Below are 24414 nucleotides of genomic sequence, written 5' to 3' on the forward strand. Positions count from 1 at the left end.
CCTCCTATTTTTCAATGTTAACAACCAACGGAGAAACACCACACGAAGCAGTTGTGTTTTTGTCTAAGTACTCGTCCAAGCGTCCACCAGAGTTTAGAGAAAGAGTAAAGGAGGCCGAAATGAAGAATCAAACTCGTTACCCATTCTTGAAACCACTATTTGCATCTTTTTTTCTGGTTGGTGCCATTTCCACAGTGAATGGTAAGCTGGTGTTTGGTTTACAGTTACCATAAACGTTTATTACATCTAGTAAGTACGCCGTGTGTGTAGAAGGTGGTTATTGGGCACTGTTATCATTCTACGTTTGTTCTTCACTTTGGAAAGTCGTGTCCTTTTTTGGTTGGAATTTCTATGCTATACTTCGACAATGTGTGGAGCTGGACATTCCAGGGCTGGTACAAGTGGCCCTACCAATGCAATTCCTTTCCAGAAGTAACAGAGAATTCTTGTGTTGGGAATTCATTTGAAGAGCTTGTTGAGTGAGTCATGGGAACAAACTACTGCTTACAATCGAGCACGTTTTGCTTTGAGTATTTGCAAGAAGTCTGCTTTTAATATTTAACTTAACAATACAGGACATTTGAACACCGTTGTTATCTTGTTGGGGTAAACTGTTGTTTACGTGGCTAATCTATTTTCACTATCTACGTTGGCAGCTTAAGAAAATGTATTTGCATGACAACTAAGCTATTTATAATTTATTAGTTTTAAAGATAACCAACATTTATTGGATTTCTCATAAGCTTGGACTTTTTAAAATAACTATTAGGAATATGTTTGGCATAGATACCGTATTCAACGCATAACGGACTAACACTTCGGGCATTCTGTTGAAAGGGCTCCGTGTAGTGTTCATTATGTTTGCCCATGTCCCATCCACATCCTCGCACTGCTTTGTTAGCATCCAGGACATTATTAGAATGGACTACTGTATATGACCTCTTTATTGCCTTTCCTCATTTTATGCCCTGAAGGCTTGAAGATCATTGAGTAGTAAGATCATGGACATTTTGTGTTTAGAATGCAGTAATTTACTTTTCAATGTTTATATTCAGAGTAGAATATTCAATACTAAATAAATACAATATGAATATGGATGCACTTTAGTGAGAGGTTAGGGCTTGAACAGTGGAGTAAAAACCCAACATTTGAAATAGGTGTGGTGCAGCATGGACAAAAACATTGAGTCACTTTGCTGTGTGGTTGCTGGCCTAACAACTCACATAATTTAGCTATAAAGTATGGTAAATGATTGCCACTGACCATTGCTGCTCCAGCCATGCATTCTATATATATTTCTGTCACGAAATCCTCTCCGGGGTGCTATCAGCCGCCCTGCGTTAGGCGGTAAAGAGGGCTACTTCCACCTAGCAGTGTCATTCAACCTGTTTAGAAGACTAGGGAACAGCAGAAGGCTCTGGAAACAGACATGTTTTTTGTGGTTTTTGTCAGGAGTAGCTTTGACTGAGAAAGCTTTATTCATTATTCACTAGTGAATATACACTGTTCATTGCTGTAACTAATGCCTAATTTGCGTCAAGTAGAGCTGTTTCGGGCCGGTCTTTTTATTCATCCAAAATAGTCTATGAGAAAGAACAATGTAATATTATTTTGTTGATTAGAGCAAGCCCACTCTGTTTTGTTTTGTGTTGTGAATCGGGGGCTGCAAGAATCGCTGCTTCATGGTTGTGGAGATGGAAGTGCGGAGACGTGTTTTGGCGTGCTGAGGTGTAATTTTTCTCACAACAAGACCACTCAGGTCAGCTGAGGGAGCTAGGCTAAATATAGCTGGATGCGGAGCCAATTGCTCTAATGTGTTTGCACGCGCGCGTCCTATGAACCATTCAAAAAGCTTCCGCCTGCCATTACCATCTGCAGTGCCAGTAGATTCCTGTCTACAAGGATCTGTTTTAGTTCTGATGATTTCCCTTCTAATGTCAACTCTTTCTGAGGGCCTTATATAAATTTTTGAAAAGCGGCTGGCTAATCAATCTTTCAATGCAATATGGAATGTTCTATTTTGGGCCTCATGTCCCATTTCCCAATCTGCTGGTGTTAAATATTTGAACACCAACCCATGATCTAATAAATGCAGCCAGACTCCATTCTTACTTTTCAATGTGCATTTAGAAAGACTCACTTCAGCATAAAATGTTCAAACTTCTCTGATAATTTAGCAATTTCAGAGTTCATTTACTGCTTTTTTCACATTCGCATTGTGTTTTCACTCGGAGTATAAATACCGGTGATGCATTACCACATTTTGAAATTGCACTTTCTGCATTCAATATTAATTTGAAAACCCCTATAGGAAATCAGACCTTTTTTTAAGGAACTAGAATAACACTTTTTTGGGGGCCTGAGGGACAGTTATGTGTCTGGATCAGGTCCAGCTATGACATAACTGTGAATGGGCTGATGGCATGAACTTGATGGAATCCCTTAGAGGTAGCCTAGCTCTGATAATAGCTTTGTGAAGTTTTAGATACATTTGGAAAGCAGATGGAGGATTACTTTAATCTCCCCTGCAGCTGTAGCCTTCTGGGCTTACAGTAATACAGACCTTAGAATTCTTGAAGGCCTTGTTGATCACATGTCACAAACTAAACGAAATGGACCCTTTTCAACTAAGGCACACTGTAGGAACGATCAGCGTTCCCTTTGGAACAAGTTAATGTTCTCAGTTTCAGTGAGTTTTTGTCCATTTGGTAGCTAATGACCACAACCCTGATGTGGTTCTGATTATTTTCTCGACGCTGTTCCTGTTCTGTAAACTATGGCAGCATGACTTTGGCCAGCACTCTACAGGTCAGATTGTGTTCTGCCTCAGTGCCTTTAAGCGAAAAGACGCGTGACTCTCTATGACGTCTCCTCATGACTGAGCTCTCCTTCTGGAACACAGAGTTCCCACTCCTGCTTGGTTTCTATACGCTTCAGCGTTCATATGGCAAGTGGTGTTTGCATGAGGGATCTGAAAGAGACAATGTGCTGGCCCCTGGGTACCACTCACACATGCACCTGTGCGTGGCTGGACACACACACACACACACACACACACGTCTAACATTTATAACAACCATAGTGTGCTCCTAAAGCAGAGTACAGCAGACTTAACTTTGCAGTCTCATTTCCAAACCGACAAGGCTATTTCCATACATTTGCACAAGTCTTTTGAAAAGTATCTCCTTCTTTCCATCTCCAATGTTTACCGTCAACCCATCCGCACCCAGGATCCAAAAGCACTGTTATATAATGGCTTTATACCCCTGATAACCTTAGTGTCAGGCTTGGTAACTCCTCAGTCATCTTATGTTGTGTGGAGTGCCCTGCGTCACTCCCTAATGCAGTAGGACCCCAGGACACACGTTGTCTTTGGAACGTATCAACACAACAACAATACACCTACTTGTCAGCATTTAATCAGAAGTCAGCCCTTTCCCATCTACACCTGTTCCGTTCAGAGCCAGTCACGACCAATTCTTCTGTCACAACAGGGATGGCAACCTCCCTCCGCCCCCCCCCCCACTTTTTGAACCACGCCACACATCTTCAGCTGTGGTCTGTTGTTGTTGTTGTTGTCGTCCACCTGCCATCCTGCTAATACGATCACCCCACTCTGTATCTGTTCTGCAGGACAGCCTGAGGCTGATCCTCTCAGCAACGGATTCATCTGGAGTGGCTTTTAGACACGTTCTACCATTGTATACCTCTGTACTCAGAGCACACCCAGGGCTGCCCTGTCGCGGGGTCAACTCGTGTCCTGGCCTTTCCAACCCCACCCTCCCCTTCACGTTTCCGTGATGGTAGCGTGAGTCGCTGTTCTCTCCCTGAAATCCACATTCTGTCTCTTTCTGTAGAACTCCTGATTAGCGTGAGGCCTTGGGCTCCGGGTATTATTATTCTTTTGGCATGGTAGCGAGGTGCACCCTATTTCCTATTTAGTACACTGACTTTGACCAGGAAATGGTGCCATTTAAGAAACAGCTAGCGTTTGTTATTTGGAGCCACGGTGACCTGGGGGAAAGCCTGAGCCGTTACTCAGCAGACATTGTAATAACACACAGTCCTGTGTGCCAGCCAACAGGCACCCACCCCGGCTGACACTCTGAGGAATGTCTCTGGTGTTGTTTTTTTCCGAGGGTGACACCTAAAACATGAACGTATTGCAGAGACAATGTTGTTGTCGAATGTGGTGGTAGTTGTGGGGTCATGCTGGTGTCATGTGTACCGAGGTCAACAACTTCAACATTTACACTTGTAATTGGTCAAATACCTACTGCTACACTTTTTAATCGGGGCATCTGTATTCAACCTCTATTCGCTTGTAGTCATTGGTCACGCCGGGTCTCTCCTCTCTCAGTTTTAAATTGATTGATTTATTGGCATGAGAGAACTTTGTTTATATTGCCAAAGCAAGTGGGAGATAATAATATAAATAACATGTAATGGGGAAAAACTTGGGTATGCCCTTCTTATCTTGTCTCTCATATCGTTCATAGCTTTGTTTATGTAACTGTTAAGGCCAAGGTAGATGGAATAATTTTTCTTCTCTAGGGTAACCGTGTCAAAGTGTATTTGTGGTCCAGACAACTGGAACATTTTGGGGAAAATTCTTATTTTACTGAAATTCACTGTCAGGAAGTTCTGCCGTGGGTCTTCGTGCTGCTTTAGGACCTACCTGGTTGGAGGCCGAAGCACTAGATCTTCAATAAACTGTAGTGGTCTTTCTGTCTAAAATATAGTCAAAGTGGCTGATTAAAGATTTGTTAGCTTAGAGACCTCTTTCACAAGCTCACTACTTTAATCAACTCGCGACTCAACGAGGGGAAAGAGGCTGATAAAACAGCTGAGCTGGTCAAAAGTCAATTGTCCCACTTCTGCCTATCAGTCAGCAAAGCTCTTCTAAAAACTAATTTGAGAAAGAGATGCCTCGTAGATCCTCAACTGGCAGCTTCATTAAATAGTACCCGTGAAACACCAGTCTTAATGTCTGCAGTGAAGAGGCGAATCTGGAATGCTGGCCTTCTAGGAAGAGTCCTTCCTCCCATCTTAATCTTTTCTTTTAATTGGCCAGTCTGAAATACAGATTTTTCTTTGCAACTCTGCCTAGAAGGCCAGCATCCCGGAGTGGCCTTTTCACTGTTGACCAGGGCCTCCCACTGCTCTTTCCATTCAGGTTAGAGACAGTTGGTTCTGTTTTGTGAAGGGAGTAGTACAGATCGTTGTACGAGATCTTCAGTTTTTGGGAATTTCTCGGCAAGATACATGAGCATCAAACCACTGTTTGGTACTTGTGTAAATCTTTTCAGGATAAGGTGACATTTGTCAACATTAGGGATTCAACAATAAAATTCTTAGCTGAAATTCATAGATGTTTTGTCAATTCTGTGTACTGTAGGTGTTGCTTCTGGTGATGCTTCTTATTTCAACACTTGCCAATTCCATCATATAAAAGTTACCTTTCTATATATTTTAATAACAAAAGACTCGTCCAATTTGCAGATGTTTTTCTATACAGAAAATGTTTTGGCTAAAAATAGGCAAAGGTATTGGTATTGAGTCTATCTTGTCCCAGAAATATTTAGTTATCAGAACAGAGCCTACACGAAACACACAACTTTATTTGAAGTACAACCCTGTTTCCAAAAAGTTGGGACGCTTCGTAAAATGCAAATAAAAACACATTAAGTTGATGTGCAAATCATTTATCCCTATATTTAATTGAAAATAGTATAAAGACAACATATTAGATGTTGAAACTGAGAATGTTATTGTTTTTGGTAAATTACATGCCCATTTTGAATTTGATGCACGCAACACGTTTCAAAGAAGTTGGGACAGGTGCATGTTTACCACTGTGTTGCATCACCTCTTTTAACAATACTCTAAGCATTTGGGAACTGAGGAGACCAATTGGTGTAGTTTTGAAATTGAAATGTACTCCCATTCTTGCTTATAGGATTGCACCTGGTCAACACTTTGGGGTCTCCCTTGTCGTTTCTTTTTGTTTCATTTCAGTTCTGACAGACACATCGTCTCTGGAATGATCTTTTAATACCCAATCATACTGACCTGTTGCCGATTTACCTAATTAGTTGTGATATTCCTCCAGGTTTACTTTTTTTAGCATTGCACAGCTTTTCCAGTCTTTTTTTGTCTCTGTACCAACTTTTTGTACCAAAATCTTTCAAGAAATAATAAAATGTCTTTGTTTCAACATTTGATATCTTGTCTTTATACTATATATTTTTTAATTATTTGCTCATCGTTGTATTTTATTTTTATTTCCATTTTATGTAACGTCCTAACTTTTTGGGAAATGGGGTTGTAGTTCAAAATATCCACTAAGAGGAAAATGAATGGTGTAAATGAGAGCTGATCTGTGTGAATGTCATGGGTACTATGACACGTGGACTATTTCAGTCCGTCTTATAATGGATCACATTGTGATAAAGAGTTCCATCCCCCTATAACAAGTGCAATGTCATGCGTATAAACCATGTAGTTATTATATCCACCTCATAATGGGGAAATATCTAGTAGTTATTTTCCCTGTACCTGAAATATATTAAAGGAAGGGATATTCATATATTAATGGCAGGGACTATAAGAATTAAAACCACCTCTCAAAAGGAAATATTTCTACGTAAATTAAAGCGAAGCTTAACCGATAATGAAAGCCAGATTTGATCACTGGTAATGTGCTTACTCTACAGCCTATAGAAACTAATGAAACCACTTCCCGAGAATCACAAGATGTTGGTTAGGCAGCTGCTGCTCTCCATGTTGTGCATCTGAATTTGCTGTTCACCTCTTTAACAATGCAGAATCAATTATGTTTGTGTTTACAAGGGCTGTTTTTACAACTGGTCAAGTCTTGAACGTTCCAATCCTCATGAAGTGAATTCTTTGAGAGGCGGTTTGACCACGTTTTAGCTGTAACAACCTCGACAAATGTGTCCTTGATTCAATTTCCTCTCAAACCCCACAGTGCCTGTAAGTAGCGGATCCACATTTCGACATGTAAATGAAAGTGCCTACCCCGTTTCAGAAAGTTTACTATGTGCACACGTTTCATTTTACGTCAGTAGTTTAGCTATGGTTTTCCCAGATGACCCATTTAGGTCATTGTACACAAGATAATTTTTTCTAAATGAGCTAAGCTTACATTCCACTTGGTCCTCAAGGTTTTTTCGTAAGGACATGTCTGCGGCACTCTAAGAGGGAGGATTTGTTCCTTCCTAAAGATAAACAGACGGAAACGTTTGGATAAATACGCGTGGGTCTTTCCAGCCAGGGCTTTGCTATGTTGCCACCCCCAGTCTGGGTCTAGGAGAATGTCAAGGCAGAGACACAGTAGCACTGATACCCCTGGGAAAAGCATGACCTGGCTTTAGACTGTTGGGAGTTATTTATCATGCGCATATCTATTCAGTATTTCGGTTAGCAGAGCTTTGCCAAGTAGAGATGGTTAGCAAGAAAGGTCGTAAGCATTTCAAAAATAAATATCCTTACCTCGTGGAAGTATGACATCTTAATTGGTTTTGGGAAAAAAAGTGGGGTTACTGATTTAAAGAATGTTTTCTAACTTTTAAGATTGAACCACTGTACTGAAACGTCTTGATTTGTCTCCTAAACATGAAAGAACATGAGCTCCACGTCTTACAGCTGTGTTCACCCTGCATGAACTTTGCCCAAATGTTGGCTGTCTTCTGATGCCAGAAGGAGGAAGGTAGAGGGGAACGACTGAGACACAGGAAGTTTGGAGTCTCTCACCAATGTGTCATTTTCACCGTGGCCTTGTGGGTGGCAAAGCTCTCTACCACTGAGAACTATAACCTCAGAGAAATGGCAGTGTCCGGGAGTGCACAGTAGCTTTCCGGAACACTCTTCTACTCCTACAACTTTCAAAGCAATGTTTGAGGTGGGAGGCCGGAATCTAAATATGAAGCGGAAATTTGGAGAGTGTGTTTAGGGAGTTTGTTGTGTTATTGGGAACATAAGCCTTTTTTTCACTTGATGTTGAAGCCCTAATTAGAAATCTGGTTGAAGCGAAGATGAATTGCCTATATGGTATATATTTACATTTGTAACCTCTGCTTCCATGAACATTATCCAAATGATCAGTGTCCACTTGGGAAAGTGTTGAGTCTTTGGTGTGTCTTTAGAATGGTTCATATTTCCCAGCGGTGTAGTGTTCCCCACTTCCTTCATAAATCACGTTGTCCTGCTAAATTATCACTATATACTATATACATTACAGACTGCACTTACTGCAGCTGTTGAATCTACAATTAGTAATTCTTTTGAAATGATACATTTCCCCTTCATTGCTTCCTTCTGCCCTGCGACACTGTTCCCTCTGTGCATGCGAGGGTACGTTTGGAACGCTGGGTCTACATTCCCCATGTGTGCCTCATGCCTAAAGCTGACAAGCCCTGGGCTGACAGACCACGCTGGAGCCAGACTCACTAGTGACTGGAAACATCCAGTGGCCTTGTCCTGCTGTGTCAGCAGGTTAGGCCAGCACAGCTAAGCCAGGCATCACAGCGCTGTGTCATCCCACCGTAGGGTGTACTAGAACCCTTTCAAAAGTAAGCCAGGCGACGTTGACTGACAGAGTTCAGCTTGGTTAAATGAGTTACACGAAAGTGAACATGAAATGATGAGTAGCGCTAGTTGGCTTCACAGTGTAACCTAATAGGACTCAGTGTGACGTTTACTTAAACAATCAGTGTCACCACAGACAGGAAATGAAAAATGATCAGACTTTTTCAGTTTCTCTCCTCAAAGAAAGCCAAAGGGCCGTATTGCGTTGCTCAGACGTTTATGAATGGAAAATGGGCTTTGTCCCAGTCACTGAAATACCATATTATACGGCATTGGTATTTCTAACAAGATCGGATCATTGGACATTTATAATGTGTAGTTGGTGTATGCTGTGGAAAGGACAATGTTTGAAGTGTTGTTTAACATGAAACATTGTGTCGATGCCAATCTGTATGCCACCACTAACAAGTGGTTGAATATATTGTTCAAATAGATACCTCACTGGGGCTTCCTGGTTGAATAATGGCCCCCGGTCCTCTCTTCCCTAGGTGACTACTGTGAGACCAACATCTGCGGTAATGGGGGGACCTGCGTGACCGGGCCCGGTGCTCCCTTCATCTGCATCTGCCCTGAAGGCTACACAGGGGACACCTGCAACGACACCGAGACTGGTACGCAGGACATGAGCTGCCTCACAGCGGGATCTCAGGCTGGGCGTCTCGAAAAGCATTTTATGACAACCACTAATGTAAAAAGGCCTTTATAAAAAACATTTGAGTTATTTGATGCCTTTTGAACTTACTCTCAAGTGTAGTTACTTAAGTGTTTCTGTTTTAATCTCGAATTCCGGTAACTTTAATTAACTTTACAAAAAAATATATTTATTACAGAAAATTATATCAATTTATGTGTCAAAACATCAGAAGAAGGGTTGTCATAAGATGCTGTAAATGTAGTTATTGGAACGAAGGGATGGTACTCCACTTACTACTAGGGTTGAGAATATGCTATTATGATAGTTTAGTGCCGATACGATATGTATTGCGATTCTTGTGATTCTATACGTAGAATGTTCTGTACTGTGCGACTCAATGTTTGAACCATATTTTGTCATTCCGGTAAAAAGCTGAAAACAAATTGCCACCCTTTTTTCTTATTTTTTTTTTAAATGGAGAAAAAGATATGACAGATTTTTACTGTTTTGATACAGGTACATCAAAATGGCACAAAAAAAGTATTGCTAAATGATACACAACATATTGTCAAAAGTTATGTGACTTTTATCGTTTTTTTTTCTTCTTTTCCTGCTACACGTTATATTTGCTTCCCAGGACCCTGCAAACCAAACCCCTGCAAAAACGATGCGATCTGTCAAGTGTCTGGCCGAGGGGACGTCTTCAGTGGATACCTCTGCAAGTGCCAGGATGGCTTTGAAGGGGTCCACTGCCAGAACAGTAAGAGGCACTCACACAGATCTAATTAGACAAGCCGTTTCACGATGGGAGTATGTAGCTGTAAATAATTCTTTTGAAAATGCTAATTGAAAGTGGTTGGCTTCATTCCATTCGTGAGTGGATGCGTCATGTAATGTTATCCAGGCAGAACGGTCGATTCTCCAAATTGATATCCAGTTATAATCGAATCAAACCTTGTTTAAAACTTAGTTTAGCTGATGCTTTTATGCAAAGGATGTAAAATATTGATTGCATTCAGTTTGTACTGGTGATACATTGTAGGGGATGGCTGAGCCAGTTGAAGGCTGAGGAGGATTAGGTGGCCATGATTATCTGACAGCAGATGGTAAATGTAGGGTTAACGCCTACACTTTTACCAGATGTCAGATAGGATAATGACCCCAGAGTCAGGACACCTGTTTAACATCATTGAAAAGTGACACTAAGGGGATTTTTCCTTCCACTGCTGTGGTGCATTGGGGTTTTATCTTAGGCCAAAGGAAAGAGTGCCCCCTACTGGCAGTCCAACACTACTTCCAGCAGCGTCAGGTGTACATGCAGGTGTAGGAACCAACATGTATTTTAAGTTGTAGTCAGACGGACAAGGAATTTTTGTTTTATATATACACACACACACACACACCGATCAGCCATAACATTATGACCACCTGCCTAACATTGTGTAGGTCCCCCTTTTGCTGCCAAAACAGCCCTGACCCGTCGAGGCATGGACTACACTTGACCTCTGAAGGTGTGCTGTGGTATCTGGCACCAAGACGTTAGCAGCAGATCCTTTAAGTCCTGTAAGTTGCGAGGTGGGGCCTCCATGGATCGGACTTGTTTGTCCAGCACATCCCACAGATGTTCGATTAGATTGAGATCAGGGGAATTTGGATTCCAAGTCAACACCTTGAACTCGTTGTTGTGTTCCTCAAACCATTCCTGAACCATTTTTGCTTTGTGGCAGGGCGCATTATCCTGCTGAAAGAGGCCAATGCCATCAGGGAATACAATTGCCCTGAAAGGGGGCACATGTTCTGCATCAATGCTTAGGTAGGTGGTAGGTGTCAAAGTAACATCCACATGAATGGTAAGACCCAAGGTTTCCCAGCAGAACATTCCCCAAAGCATCACGCTGCCTCCGCCGGATTGCCTCCTTCCCATAGTGCATCCTGGTGCCATGTGTTCTCCAGGTAAGAGACGCACACGCACCCAGCTGTCCATATGATGTAAAAGGAAACGTGATTCATCAGACCAGGCCTTCCTTGGACCACGTTTGATAGGTACTGACCACTGCAGACCGGGAACAGCCCACAAGGGATGCAGTTTTGGAGATGCTCTGACCCAGTCTTCTAGCCATCATAATTTGGCCTTAGCTAGTTCAAAGTAACTCATCCTTACACTTGCCCATTTTTTCTGCTTCTAACACATCAACTTTGAGGACAGAATGTTCATTTGCTGCCTAATATTTCCCACCCTCTGACAGGTGCCATGATGACGAGTTTATCAGTGTTATTCACTTTACCTGTCAGTGGTCATAATGTTAAGGCTGATCGGAGTGTGTGTATGATATAACGGTCACTATTTCTAGGGGCTTGATATTCCATGTTTAGGCCTGCCATATATCTATTTCAATGTTTCCATGGAGACTGATAAGGTACTAGACATGACCATCCTGGGACATTGCTTTGTAACACAAAAGCAATGTTCAAATATTAGATGGTGGGAATCAGCTGGGAGAGAGAAACTAACACTGATGAGAGCTGGAACATCTGGAGACATACGATGACTGCTGAATAAGCATCGAACAAGCCTATAGCCCTGATTCATCCTTTCACCTGTGCAAATCTACACAACTATTAGCCTGATGGTAAAAATACATAGATCCAACACCTGACCAGGAACAGCCCTTTTTGGCATCAGAGGCAAGCCAGCAGCAGTGCTCTGCCGCCCGTAACCTCATTGAGCTGAACCCCTGTGATGGATACAGTGAGCGTTTGGAGGTGTCTCTTGGAAATTGGAACAGACATGGCTGTGTTTACACAGGCAGCCCATTTCTGGTCTTTTATTCTGAGGTGGTGTTTTTCTGCCTAAGCAGCTGTTGTCCTTACGGGAGTATCTCCGGATATGGCAAGGTTCAACTCCCAACTGCTTGAATGTGCTTGGCCCAGAACTGCCTGAAGTGCTGCATGTAATGGACAGATGGTGACTGTGGGCTGCTATGTACCAGAATAAGACAAATGGCGAAACTAGAAAGGGCTAATTTAGGTTAAAAGAAAACACTCTCTTACATTTGCTTTCCCAATTTAAATGCTTAAACAAAGCAATTCACATATGGAACAAGCATTATGTTAGGGGAAATGTCAAACGGTTTTCTATGTGGAAGCTACATTCATTGCAGCAACGTAATTTTTCATCTACTCCCCAGGTCAGCACGATAAAATTAGATTCACAATGGACCTTTAGTTTCTCTGTTCTAATGTATATATTATTACAGCTTTAGTTTCTCTATTCAATACCTGTTATTGATGTAGCAGTGATGTTTTTTTTTTTTTTAACTATATTACTATAGTGTGTAAAACCTTAAGCTGACTGGCTGCCTGAAGGGGCAGACACACACTGCTATAGATATCACTTTTTCCTCTGCAAGGTCATCCGTGTGCACACAAACAGAGACCACAGAGTGTCAGGTCGACAGCGCAGACTGATGTGTTTTACTCTCTCACACTAAAGCAAATGTACTGTTCCGGTACTCCCTTTTTGGGAACCAGTAGTTCATTTGGAAGCTGAATGATTTCTGCTTCTTAGCGATTCGGCCCGGTACACCATAGCTGCACTGACACAAGCTTTACCTAAATCATTTATTTGGACCACTTGCATCACAGGTTTGTAAAAAACTGATATGATTCGTCAATAGGTCAGTAGATGGAAAATGTAAATGTATGGGAATTGAGCTACCTGTGTAAGAACCGCCAATGATACGCTTTGCAGGCTTTTTAACTCGAAGTTCATGACTTGATTTATGATCCCAAAATAATTTTGGCCGTGAACTTTTAAAGGCATTTTAACAATGTTATCTGTATGCGCACCACAAAGCTGAGCCAAGCCCTGGCTCCAAACTACATTACCCATCTCCAAGAAGCGTTTTATCCCTAACTAGCTTTAACGCTAATTAAATAAAATGTATCCGGGAACTGCTAAGAATCTGAATACTGCATCCAAATACTGCGTTCAGGTCTAAAATGTTCTACTCCTGGACTACTTGCTCTGGCTTCACCTTCCCACTCTTTTCGATCTCCTCATCCCTGTTTTGGACGTTTTTATTGCTGGTTAATTAGTGCTTTGTGTTTTCGGAGAGGGAGATTGTTGCCAGTGGGGGCAGCCTGGTCTGTTACTGCAGACTGTGGTCTGCGTGTGGTGGGAGCAGGGCGAGGGAGGCTGGCTGTGGTCTGCGTGTGGTGGGAGCAGGGCGAGGGAGTCTGGGGGCAGGCGACTCTTTGGAATCAGTCAACTCTGAGGCGTACCGTAGTGGCTAAATGGTCCCTTCTGTTAAACAGGTTGACATCCTCACCCACACACACTCTGGCGTGCATGCTGAACGTGTCACACGTGCGCACGCACACTTGGCAAGCACACACACTGAACAAATCTTGTTGGCAAGCATGATGGATTTTATTGTTATGCTCCAAATAAAACCTATTTGAAACACAAATAATGTGAAGACACACACTTGCATACAATCACGCCCGCCGGGCCCACTTGCTGCCATATATATATTTATTATGTACACACGCGTGCTCAAAGCACTCATATGAGTACGCACACACTTGGCGGGCAAACAGAAACAGCGCTCTGTCATGGTAATCCAGCCAACGGAAAGTGGTTCCGATGTGCAGCAGTGCGTCAGCGGCCCTGTTGCCGGGGTAAAATGAGAAGCGAAGGAGGAGGCGGAGAAGTGAATTAAGTCTGTTCAGACAATGTCACAGCCTCCATTCAGGCCTGACAACCACACTTGGAAAGCCTCAATGGTGGGGGGACCGTGGGCACTGCTGAAAGCCGTGTCCAATGGTGTTTACTTTCTTTAGTGTCGCTTTCCTGATTCAGCTTAGAGGGTGGGGTGGGGTGGGGTGTCTGTGCGTTTTTGTTTTTCGTTGGCGTGTGTGTTTTTGTGGCACTTTTTGTTTTTGTGGCTGCATTGGTAACTTGCTCTTTTTACAATAGATACTGATAGCCTGAAGTCATTTTCTAGATTGGTGCTAGAAAGAAATTTACTAGCAAGAGATGGGAATGTGGGTCAGGTAAACACTTGTGTTATTACCATATAATCTAGTTGTAGCTCTATATTGCTATATCTATATATAAGTGTTTATTGAATTATTTCAATCAATTAAATGTTTTGATGAAGCCTTTCTTACACTAGCAGTTGTCATAAAGTTAACGATACCCAGTCACAAATAAATGCTATAAAACTAGGGATGGACTGAGATGTCCTGCTTTATTTAATAAACCCATTTTTAAATCAGAGTTGCTTTATACAATTGAGTAAACAATGCAAAAGCCAACACTGGGAGAAACTTCTAAAAGGGCAGTTTTTCTAGAAAGAAACCTACAGAGGAGTCATGCTCAGAGGATTGGTTAGTGTTCAGTTTGAGTCCATACATCTTTGTCATAAGTGTTGTCTATGAACAGACCACCTACAATACTGCAATCATGGAATTACATATGGAGTAGATAGGAGTTTACAACCCTGAATTATAGGATTTCTGTGACTGCCATACTCTACTGTTAAATCTGATTGTTCATTTAAGTACCATTTTAAAAAACCCTTATTCACAACACATGGCTCCACAACTTGGTCTGCCCGTGTCTGGAACTGGGGTTATTCTTGAACTTTCTATATGTTCTCCAGGGATTTCTGCCAGGCCCCAAAAGGCTTTCGCTGTGCAAATTACAACTTTTCATACTTAATTTAGCATCTCTGTGGCTCAACATGCCAATGTTTTGACATTTGGGGGCAACCCCTAACCGTGCACTTCCTGTGCCAGGGACTTTCTGACCAAAATGTCAAAAAGGGATAGTCTGGGATTAGAAAAAATAAATGGTTGTCCTGTCATATGTTTTGGTAAACAAATGAAAAATGTGACCACTCAAAGTTGAACTCGTATCATGACGTTTTGATGAGTGATGTTCTTCAATCCCAGATTGTCCCTTGTTAAAGTGGATAGACGGCACTTCCGTTTCCCTTATCTGTGGGCGTGGGATAATAGATTACTTCCCATACTAATGGATAGTAACGCAAACATTCTAACCTCTGACTCATGTGAAGCAACTGCACATCATGGCAGATGCCCAGGGTTTAGAATATTGGGCCCGTCACAAGAGGTTTGCTGGTTTGAATCCCACACCCGCCAAGTTGAGAACTCTGTCCATTTAGCAAGGAACTTGGGCTTAATTGCTCCGGACTCGAAGGTGTCTGAATTAGGACAAAGGCTTGGCCCTACGACCCCTCCCTCTTCCTGCCGTAAAGCACCAGTTATCTGTTGATTGTGCGGCCACTGCCTATACTGAGTCCCTCACCCTGGCGCTGCCTCCTGCCTCTGGCAGAGTGGGGTGCCGTCACATGCCAGCTGACCTTGCTCTCCATTGATCTATCTGGGTCATGTTACAAACAATGAAAATGAGATCTGTATTGGATTTCGCCACATGCACAAATTGTGTGTGTTCTTAAATCTATACAGTTGAAATATGCATGCCGTTAGCTGAAAGCTACAATGGGACATGAGGGATTTATGGTGTTTTATTGACAGGAAGCACTTGCTGTAAATGTACATGGTGTATCATTTCAAATAGCGATACTAAAAAAGGACTTTCCTTCCTGTGACAAAATTAAGCAACAATCTCCCGGTTCGCTGCTGTGACCTGTTGCTCCAGGTGACCCTTGGCCTCCTGACATCTTTGAAACACCAAATCATTCTGTAGCAGCCGATGTCCCTGGGTGGATAGTGAGTCGCCCAACACTTTTATTGTCCTCCCTCTTCCCCAGGGTGCCTGTCCTACCCCATCAGCTCCCATCTATAATCAGTACTGGCAGGGATGAGGTGGAGGGCAGTGCTGTTTCCGGACTGTTTTATTCTATAATTACAGTTAATTACTCCCTTTTTCGAAGCTTTGATGAAAAGGAACTATCTTCTTAATCTGAGTTCCAATCTCTCTTTTCTCGTTGCATTATATTCATGGAAACATTAGTCAGGTGTTTATGTTGACATGCGCCTCCTGGATTCCCATGTTAAGCAGAACATTCACCTCTCTGAAACGGCTAACTCCGCCAAGTTGCAGGCCGACTACACCAGCTCACTCATGTCCAGCAGCAGACCAACACTCTGCAAGTGTCTATGTATGTAGCCAATCATATCAAACAAATGAAGAACTACGTTTTCTCTTACCATGACTTACCTTAACATTTAAAATAGAATAGCATGGCAAAAAACTAGTTCTAAAGTAGTCTTATGTTTCTGCATTTACAGTTTCTTGTTTGTTTTGCCTTGATTGCCCGCTGTGTAAACTTACCACTACATCAATCAGTACAAAATAAAAGGCTTTTTTGTTCCTCAACAACTCGTGTTTAGTTTATGTAAGTGCAGGTATTTAATAACCACTCCAGCAGAATATAGGCGGCGGCAGCATGTGAATGGTGATTAGGTAACCACACCTTTTCAGAGGACAACCCAATCATTGTTTTTTGACTATCTTTACCCAAATCATACTTTTATACACAATTCCACAATATATCAGTAAATCTTATTGTAGACTGAGTACGCATGATGACCATTACTGTTCATCAACTACTGCTGGTCAACTCCACCCTCAGCCTCTCAGACCATTACTGTTCATCAACTACTGCTGGTCAACTCCACCCTCAGCCTCTCAGACCATTACTGTTCATCAACTACTGCTGGTCAACTCCACCCTCAGCCTCTCAGACCATTACTGTTCATCAAGTACTGCCGGTCAACTCCACCCTCAGCCTCTCAGACCATTACTGTTCATCAAGTACTGCCGGTCAACTCCACCCTCAGCCTCTCAGACCATTACTGTTCATCAACTACTGCCGGTCAACTCCACCCTCAGCCTCTCAGACCATTACTGTTCATCAACTACTGCCGGTCAACTCCACCCTCAGCCTCTCAGACCATTACTGTTCATCAACTACTGCCGGTCAACTCCACCCTCAGCCTCTCAGACCATTACTGTTCATCAACTACTGCCGGTCAACTCCACCCTCAGCCTCTCAGACCATTACTGTTCATCAAGTACTGCTGGTCAACTCCACCCTCAGCCTCTCAGACCATTACTGTTCATCAACTACTGCCGGTCAACTCCACCCTCAGCCTCTCAGACCATTACTGTTCATCAAGTACTGCCGGTCAACTCCACCCTCAGCCTCTCAGACCATTACTGTTCATCAAGTACTGCCGGTCAACTCCACCCTCAGCTTCTCAGACCATTACTGTTCATCAACTACTGCCGGTCAACTCCACCCTCAGCTTCTCAGACCATTACTGTTCATCAACTACTGCCGGTCAACTCCACCCTCAGCTTCTCAGACCATTACTGTTCATCAAGTATTGCAGGACAACACATCCCCCTGCATCTCTTTGACCAAACCACCCATCTCTGTAGTCCAACTTACCAACCTTGAGTTCCCTGTAGTGTATATTTTCCTACTACTTTCAGTCAAACACTGAACTTTTTAAACACATAGCATGTGTACTGCATATGCTCAGCCGTGGTGGTGCCCTTCTACTGCCATGCCCCTCTTTGACTGAAAAGGAAAAACCTCGAACGTTCATGGATTTCACTGAGGTCCAAGGTACTTTGGCTTTTGATTCCTGGTGTGCATGTGTCACAAACAGGGCTTTACGCTTAGTGGAACGCTGGACTAGGGTTTAGAGACCTTGTGCATGCCAGATTCGCTGAGCTTCCCTTGAGATGGAACCAACCCTCCGAGCAGGATGCCCTGTAGTCTTCAGGAAGAGAACGTCTAACTGGCGAGTGACAGACTGGCCCAACCCTGCACACAGAATGGCACAAAAATAAACAGTCTGTTTCTAAAGGGGGAAAGAAAAAAGCCTATCTAGTGTACTGCTTTTGACCAGAGTATGTAAGAAATAGGTTGGCATTTCCGATGCTCATTTTCAGTCAATCTAGGGCAACGTTCAAAGCTGGCTTAGTCATGCCATCTTGTGGGCGAAAGATGAAAGTCTGTGTTTGTTCTCATTCCATTCTTCTGATGCCTGCCCATACTCCTTGTTCGCTGCTGGTTGCCAAGCACCCCTCTAAAATTCTCCCCAGCGCTGTTGAAAAGGGCGCCATCTAGGGGTAACTCTGAGTCGCACCATTGGGTCCAATGCTGCCCGCTCATTCAGATAAGTCTTTGCCGACATGCTGTGGCCTCTGCCCTTTGGAGAGAGATTTGGTGGTCCTCAAAGAGCATGTCAAGAACCGTGTCCCTGTTTGGTGTGGTGTTCTTCCTTATTGGGTTGTGTTGATTAATCCAATGGACAGACGGTGACTGATGGCCTGGATGTCTTTGCACAGATGTGAACGACTGTGCTGGCCAGCCATGCAGGAACGGAGGCTCCTGCCGGGACCTAAACGGAGACTTCTATTGCCGCTGTCCGTCCCCCTACGTGGGCAAGCACTGCCAACTGCGTGAGTAACACGCTCGCACGCACGCACGCACACACAGGCGCACGGTTGCCGTGCTATTTTTACTTAAACTAAAATGCATTAGGCCAAATGTGATTAAGTACATTAATGTAACATAGTCAGTGTTTGGTGATTTAATCTGGGCTGTCTCTCCTTGGCCCTGGTCGCTATCTTGCTGAATTGATGCTCTAAGCAGTTCAGATGCTTTTGGTAGACAATGGGTAGGTTTGTCTGTGAGCCTGGTTAATTCCTTGGCTCTGTAGGAACAACTGTAAAGAGACTGGATTGTCTGTTTGTCCTGCAGGCTGTATCTCTCTGTTGGGCATGGAGGGCGGCGGCATCGCAGAGTCCCAGATCTCGGCCTCGTCGGTGCACTACGGCATCCTGGGCCTGCAGCGCTGGGGACCCGAGCTGGCCCGCCTCCACAACAAGGGCCTGGTGAACGCCTGGACCTCGGCATCCCACGACAGGAACCCCTGGATTGAGGTCTGTGCAGCATAAAAGAGCCAAGTCAAAGAACTTCGAATCTACTCATCCATGGCAGTAGATGTAACCAAGAGGGTTGTCCTCTCCGCAGGTCAACATGCAGCGGAAGATGCGTTTCACGGGCATCGTGACGCAGGGCGCCAGTCGCATGGGGTCAGCAGAGTTCATCAAGGCCTTCAGAGTGGCGTCAAGCCTGGACGGGAAGACCTACACGGTGTATCGCCTGGAAGGACAGAGGAAGGACAATGTGAGTGCACTAACACTAACCATTGCAATGGCTGTTCCTTCTACGTAGGAAAGACGAGGTCACCTTCTGTGTAAATATATGAAATGGCACACATTTTCCAGGGCTGGTTATTAATGCCAACTTTGGGACAGTTCTTTTTATTTGGTGAAGCTCATGTATTTTAAAGTAGTGCATTTTCTTTGTCATTCGCTCACCAAAGTCGTTCCCTCCATCTCGTTTTCACTCTCTTTCTTGGCGCGCCGCAGGTGTTTGTTGGAAATGTGGACAACGACAACACCAAGACCAACTTGTTCGAACCCCCCATCATCGCCCAGTACATCCGCATCATCCCCGTGATCTGTCGCAAGGCCTGCACCCTGCGCATGGAGTTTGTGGGCTGCGAGATCAATGGTAAACACCCACACAGACAGCACCTTCAGGCTGAGAGGGCGGTGGTTTTCAGTTAGACAGGTATACCTTCAGGTTGAGAGGGCGGTGGTTTTCAGTTAGACAGGTATACCTTCAGGTTGAGAGGGCTGTGGTTTTCAGTTGGACAGGTATATCTTCAGGCTGAGATGGCGGCGGTTTTCAGTTAGACAGGTATATCTTCAGGCTGAGATGGCGGTGGTTTTCAGTTATGCAGGAACATCTTCAGATAAGAGAGGCCTGTGGTTTTCAGTTAGACAGGAACATCTTCAGGGTGAGAGAGCTGTGGTTTTCAGTTGGACAGGTACATGGTCATTTTGAAAGGACTGGTTTTCGGTTAGTGTTTCAGTTTTGTAAAAACAAAAATGATAGTTTTGTGGCCGATGAGGTGGAGAAGCCTGACGGGAAGGAGTCCAATCCAGTTGGACGGTACCTTTTCCGCTCCCCAAACATACATTACAGTACTGTCTTGTTGAAAAGATTTACCTATCCTATTCCACATCCAAAAAATAGATTTCAGACACCAAGGACTTTTTTGTGGTTGAATTATTGGCAATGGCTTGTACCACCAAATGTCTTGTCTTTTTGCCCACAAAAATATTTTTGTGAATGTCTTTTATTTTTTATTATGCTCATTCTGCACGCAGTTTCTGTACTTTCCATATCTTTCATCATGCTGCTATCATGTTCTCGCCACATAGTCTTGGTTCATTTTAGTTGAAACACTGTGTGCGAACATCTGTCTGTGACTGACTTTTAATGCATGCTGTGCTGATCTGCTTGGTTATGGTCTTTGCATGTCACTCCATGGTCTCTTTCACACACACACACACACACACACACACACACACACACACACACACACACACACACACACACACACACACAAACACTCTCACACACAAACACTCTCACACACACACACCTGCATGTTACAAAGCATCCAGTGATTACACATTCGTATGCAGCCTGGCTGCTAGAGCATCTGACCAGTAACTGAAACATAGCTAGGTTGAATCCCTGAGCCGTCGAGGTGAAAAAAACTCTGATCTGTCAGTTAACCCTAATTGATCCTCTACATTTTTCTGGATAAGAGCCTCTACTAAATGAAAAAAATACAGGCAAAAATGTATACTTGAATGTTGTACATATAGTACAAACACAACGCTGTAGTTTAGCCCAACTAGCCTGCATGTTTCTAATATTAGCTGCAGATTCTCCATCTTGCTCCTCATTTACCAGTGTCATCAGAGCCATTGAGCAACCTAGTTTGGCTGTTTTCCTCAGATTTGGTATTTAAACAACAGCCGCCTTGGCGTCAATAACTCCCAAGACGATTGAGTTCTCATTCTGTGTGGAACGCACATTTAACGTAACCACCAAGTATTTGGTTCCAAAATGGAAGAGAAGTTGGCCCAACTCTAATTCCTTTGGGTGTACGTCTGTACCATTTCTACATGTGAGTCATTTAGAAGATGCTGTTCCACAGAGGGACTTACGGGAGGGGTTCAGGTTAACTCTAGTGCACAAGGATCGATAGGGAGATTTATTTCTGTCTACAAACCTTTCAGTTACTGGTCAGACGCCCTAACCACCAGGCTACCTGCCGTCCGTTTAGCTTCCGTCGCTGCTCACTCCACCTCAGCATGATTTGGTTCTGTTTCTCTGTTCCCAGCTGTCATCCACGTGCTTTCACTTTGCTACTGGCTGGCTCAGGGACTCGCTTCCCTATCTATCATACTTCTCTCTGTCTCTCTCCTCCCGGTGCTCGCCCTACTCCCCTCACAGTGTATTCAAACACGGCAGGTTGCTCTGAACCGCTGGGCATGAAGTCTCGCCTACTTGCCGACCGGCAAATCTTGGCCTCCAGCGTCCACCGCACCTGGGGCATTGATGCGTTCACCTGGCAACCCCACTACGCCCGGCTGGACAAGCAGGGCAAGACCAACGCCTGGACGGCGGCAACCAACAACCGCTCTGAGTGGCTGCAGGTACCGGGGGGTTGTGGGAAACGGCCTGGGGGCGTCTGTCACTCGGTGGTGTAAAGATGATAGAGCGAGGTAGGTGCTGAACGTTTTGGGAGGCCCTCTCAAACGTTTACTGAGGAACGATTTAGCGTTTCTTTAGAACTGGATGTATCTGGGTTTGAGCCAGATGCTCTCATGTGCTTATTAGTTATGGTGGAACAGATTAGTGGGATGGTGTGGATTCTCTTATTTTCTTCTGTTTTTAACTCATGTTAAACTAGGCAAAAGATTTAAGTCTATTAAATAGTGTGTGACTCCATGATTTTAAACTGGTGAGGGCCCACAACAAAAAATAGTAAATATTACATTTAGTTGTCAGTTTAAAGGGACTTATGTGAGATTTTAACTGTACTTCTAGAATGAATACAAGCATGAATGACCAGAAGATACATGTAGTGAATTTAAGTTAATGTTTCAGATACTTATTTTCATCACATTGTTCCGCCAGCCTGAGATTCCCCATTTCTCACCGGTCAGTCTATCGGCGTGCATTGATTTGTACTCCTACTCGCTTTAGATACTTGCATTACTATCCCCCCCCCCCTAAACCATCCTTGACAAGCCAATACTGTTCTGGTATGCTTGGTAAGGGAGGAGGAAGAGGGGACGAGTGGTTTTATTGTCTGGTAAACGGTAGAGGCAGGAATTCTCCACGGTGCCACTTTAAACACAAGATTCCAAAAGGAATAAGATGGGTATGAGTGGAAGGAGGAGCGTTTGGGGAGCATTAGCTTTCTTGCTCTGGGTCAGAAAGGCTCAGGATTAATTCTTTTCATTACTCGGCAATCCCTGTTGCCACGGGGATGTGTGGGCTGAAAATGTCTGCGTCCCAGGGTCAGACAACGAAGCCTGCGTGTTCTGACTGGTGGTTCTGTAACAGGTGGACCTGGAGTCCCCCAAGCGCATCACAGGCATCATCACCCAGGGGGCTAAGGACTTTGGAGTGGTCCAGTTTGTCTCTGCCTTCAAGGTGGCCTACAGCAACGACGGACAGTCCTGGAGCGTAGTCAAGGACCTCAATGTCACCTCAGACAAGGTCAGTGGCCAGATCTGTGTTGTTCACTCAGGAGGATCTTATTATACATCCAAACGTATTTTCCACCAACCTTTGTTTCCAGTGTGTATTATTTGAACGACCTATTAAGGAGAGTTTAGCATGAACATACCTACAAGAATGTGTTCCTGCCTCTAAATATCGGACACATGAAACCCTGCTGACATTATTAATTAATTTGCTCTAGATTTGTATTATATTCTTCACTTGAATTTTGGCTGTCCAGTGTGTCTTGTTCTAACTAGCTCCCATCTGTTCTATTCTTGTGATTTGGCTGCCATCTCCAGATCTTCCCGGGCAACAGCGACAACAATGTCCACAAAAAGAACGTGTTCGAGCCGCCCTTCTACGCCCGATTCGTTCGCATCCTGCCGTGGGCGTGGCACGAGCGCATCACTCTGCGAATGGAGCTGTTGGGCTGTGATGAGTAGGCCCCGCCCACCCCACCCCTGCCAATTTTTGCTCCTCCCCCCGTCCTATCCGAAACCACCTGAGCCACGCATGCACTGCCTCGCTCACACCCGTAGAGGGCAGCAAAATACCCTGCCACCAACACAACCCTGCCTCCCAATTGGGAGAGGTCCAAACCTACACCTAACCACTGATCGGGGTCCAGATCTAGTTTCGCTCCACCTAATGGTTGTCAGTAGTTTTGGATTGGGTTTATCAAATCCCAATGCTGTGACTTAGTTCAACTTGTACCTTTGAGTGCTCAGGCAACAAGCCGGAAGTGCATGGAATCTTTACCAGTCCTAGATCAGGGCCCGTATTCAGAGTTTCAACATAGGCATGCTAACATGGGCACGGTCCCCCTCATTTCTAAGTTATGATTTAAAAGGTAAAACTGATCCTGGGTCAGCAGTGCTGCTGTGAGAAGCTTTATGAATACGGGCCCCGAAGAATGAACCCAAGACCTGCAGCTGTTGACAGCACACTATAGCCAACGAAGCCATTGAGATTTTTCCCAATGGATGATTTCCCCCCGATCACCCAGAGACACTGAAGTGTGGTAGTGTTATCAAACACATTAGTGTGTAGCGTCATCTTCTTGCCATTTTCTGTGACTCTGCGGTGCTTTGGAGAAAGAGTTTTTTTTGCCGAGCTTTTTGTTTGCATTTTATTTCATCGGGCTGCTGAAACCGGTAAAGATCCACTGTGTCAACATAGACTGGATACCTTTTAAGTGTTTAAAAAAAAACAAAAAAACATGTAAAGCAACTTGTATACCAAATGGGATTTCACATTGATATTTATGGTGTTAGATAAGTGGTCATACAGAAAACAAATTAGGACTGGTCAATTAGCCGTGTTTTTACTGAATGCAATTCCTCAAGCGGCAGACTTATCAGACGTTTGTATACAAAGCTGACAAGGCTCCCGTTCTGTAGTCGTGACGTTAAGTGGAATTCAAAACTTCCAAAGTAGTTTACCCCAAAGTTTCACTGTACTTGTTTATTTTAGCCCCCCGGAGTCTGAAGGTGC

General features: G+C 43.8%; 1 protein-coding gene across 2 annotated transcripts; it reads left to right on the forward strand.

Annotated features, from left to right (window-relative positions):
• Window positions 1-8: 8 nt before the first annotated feature.
• Window positions 9-24130, forward strand: mfge8b (milk fat globule EGF and factor V/VIII domain containing b). 2 transcript variants are annotated; one of them, XM_010901360.4, is made up of 10 exons: window positions 9-201; window positions 9099-9221; window positions 9882-10004; window positions 18603-18716; window positions 19018-19199; window positions 19291-19446; window positions 19692-19836; window positions 21640-21842; window positions 22759-22914; window positions 23220-24130. In XM_010901360.4, exons 1-10 carry the CDS (start codon window positions 15-17, stop codon window positions 23361-23363), a joined length of 1533 nt encoding a protein of 510 aa, XP_010899662.3. In that variant the 5' UTR covers window positions 9-14; the 3' UTR covers window positions 23364-24130. The 2 variants fall into 2 exon arrangements, with proteins under 2 accessions (XP_010899662.3, XP_010899663.3); XM_010901361.4 differs by having other exon boundaries at window positions 21658-21842.
• The last annotated feature ends 284 nt before the right edge of the window (window positions 24131-24414 follow it).

The sequence above is a fragment of the Esox lucius genome, chromosome 19, assembly GCF_011004845.1.
Source record: "Esox lucius isolate fEsoLuc1 chromosome 19, fEsoLuc1.pri, whole genome shotgun sequence".
NCBI classification, from domain to species: domain Eukaryota; kingdom Metazoa; phylum Chordata; class Actinopteri; order Esociformes; family Esocidae; genus Esox; species Esox lucius.

Coding starts and splice junctions, on each gene's coding strand:
- mfge8b (XM_010901360.4), top strand. CDS start 15: ATGTTAACAACCAACGGAGAAACACCACACGAAGCAGTTGTGTTTTTG. Junction 19,447..19,691: donor AAGGACAGAGGAAGGACAAT/GTGAGTGCACTA, acceptor GGCGCGCCGCAG/GTGTTTGTTGGAAATGTGGA. Junction 22,915..23,219: donor TCAATGTCACCTCAGACAAG/GTCAGTGGCCAG, acceptor TGCCATCTCCAG/ATCTTCCCGGGCAACAGCGA.